Raw genomic sequence first — 1,202 nt, forward strand, 5'->3', positions numbered from 1 at the left:
CTAACCCAAACCCAAACCCAAGCCCAAACCCAAACCCAAACCCAAACCCAAACCCAAACCCAAACCCAAACCCAAACCCAAACCCAAACCCAAACCCAACCCAAACCCAAACCCAAACCCAAACCCAAACCCAAACCCAAACCCAAACCCAAACCCAAACCCAAACCCAAACCCAAACCCAAACCCAAACCCAAACCCAAACCCAAACCCAAACCCAAACCCAAACCCAAACCCAAACCCAAACCCAAACCCAAACCCAAACCCAAACCCAAACCCAAACCCAAACCCAAACCCAAACCCAAACCCAAACCCAAACCCAAACCCAAACCCAAACCCAAACCCAAACCCAAACCCAAACCCAAACCCAAAACCAAACCCAAACCCAAACCCAAACCCAAACCCAAACCCACGACTAAGGTCAGACCCAACATTTTGACTTTTATTCATCTTAATTAATTATCTCAATAAATACTCATTATAAATCAATATATTATATATCAATATACTCCAAATTTAATATATAATCATATAATAACATAATATTACATCATTATAATGACTTATATAAGTTAATTTCATATAACAGATTAGACAATTAGAATATCAATGAAAACATTTCAAATTCAATTCAAATCAATTAATCATCTTATAAGTCATGTTAATAACAATATATATCAATTTCAAATACTTTGGTATCAATTCAGGACATTTACTATTCAACTTGTCAACTGACCTATACTAACATTGAAGATAGAAATCTATACCACTTCAATTCACTTCTAATACATCTACACATGATAATTAAATACATTAATATCATTTTGAAATTCATCCATATTATACATGGTACATGGCTGATCCACTTGATACCTACAGGGATGTGACAATGACATGTACTATACAGATCATCCTGATATTGATACAGTACCTTACCAATGATGAATTAACACCACAGTATCAGTTTCGTGACAATTTGAAATCATTCAACTAGTCAGGAGTGTAATCATGAGAATTATGAATGTCAGTATAATGAAATGATATTAATTTTGAAATCTTTCAATTATATCATCATATATAGATCAATTAATCATGGTATATCAATAATTGGTATTGAATTTCATATCAATTCATTCAAACCTTAATGACCTATCCTTAGATGACCAAGGCAATTTTAAACTATCATGAATCATATAACTATTGAT

The 1,202-nt window shown here is 33.8% G+C and overlaps 1 protein-coding gene across 1 annotated transcript in view; it reads left to right on the top strand.

Moving 5' to 3' along the window:
• Window positions 1-1,202, top strand: part of NAEGRDRAFT_49050 (uncharacterized protein) — a gene marked incomplete at both ends in the record, with an annotated part of 2,718 nt that continues 1,516 nt past the window's right edge. Inside the window, one exon of the mRNA XM_002677019.1 lies at window positions 1-417. Within this exon, the coding sequence (XP_002677065.1) occupies window positions 1-417 (417 nt within the window). The remainder of the gene's footprint in view (window positions 418-1,202) is intronic.

This window comes from Naegleria gruberi, assembly GCF_000004985.1.
Source record: "Naegleria gruberi genomic scaffold NAEGRscaffold_24, whole genome shotgun sequence".
Taxonomy (NCBI): Eukaryota; Heterolobosea; class Eutetramitea; order Acrasida; family Naegleriidae; genus Naegleria; species Naegleria gruberi.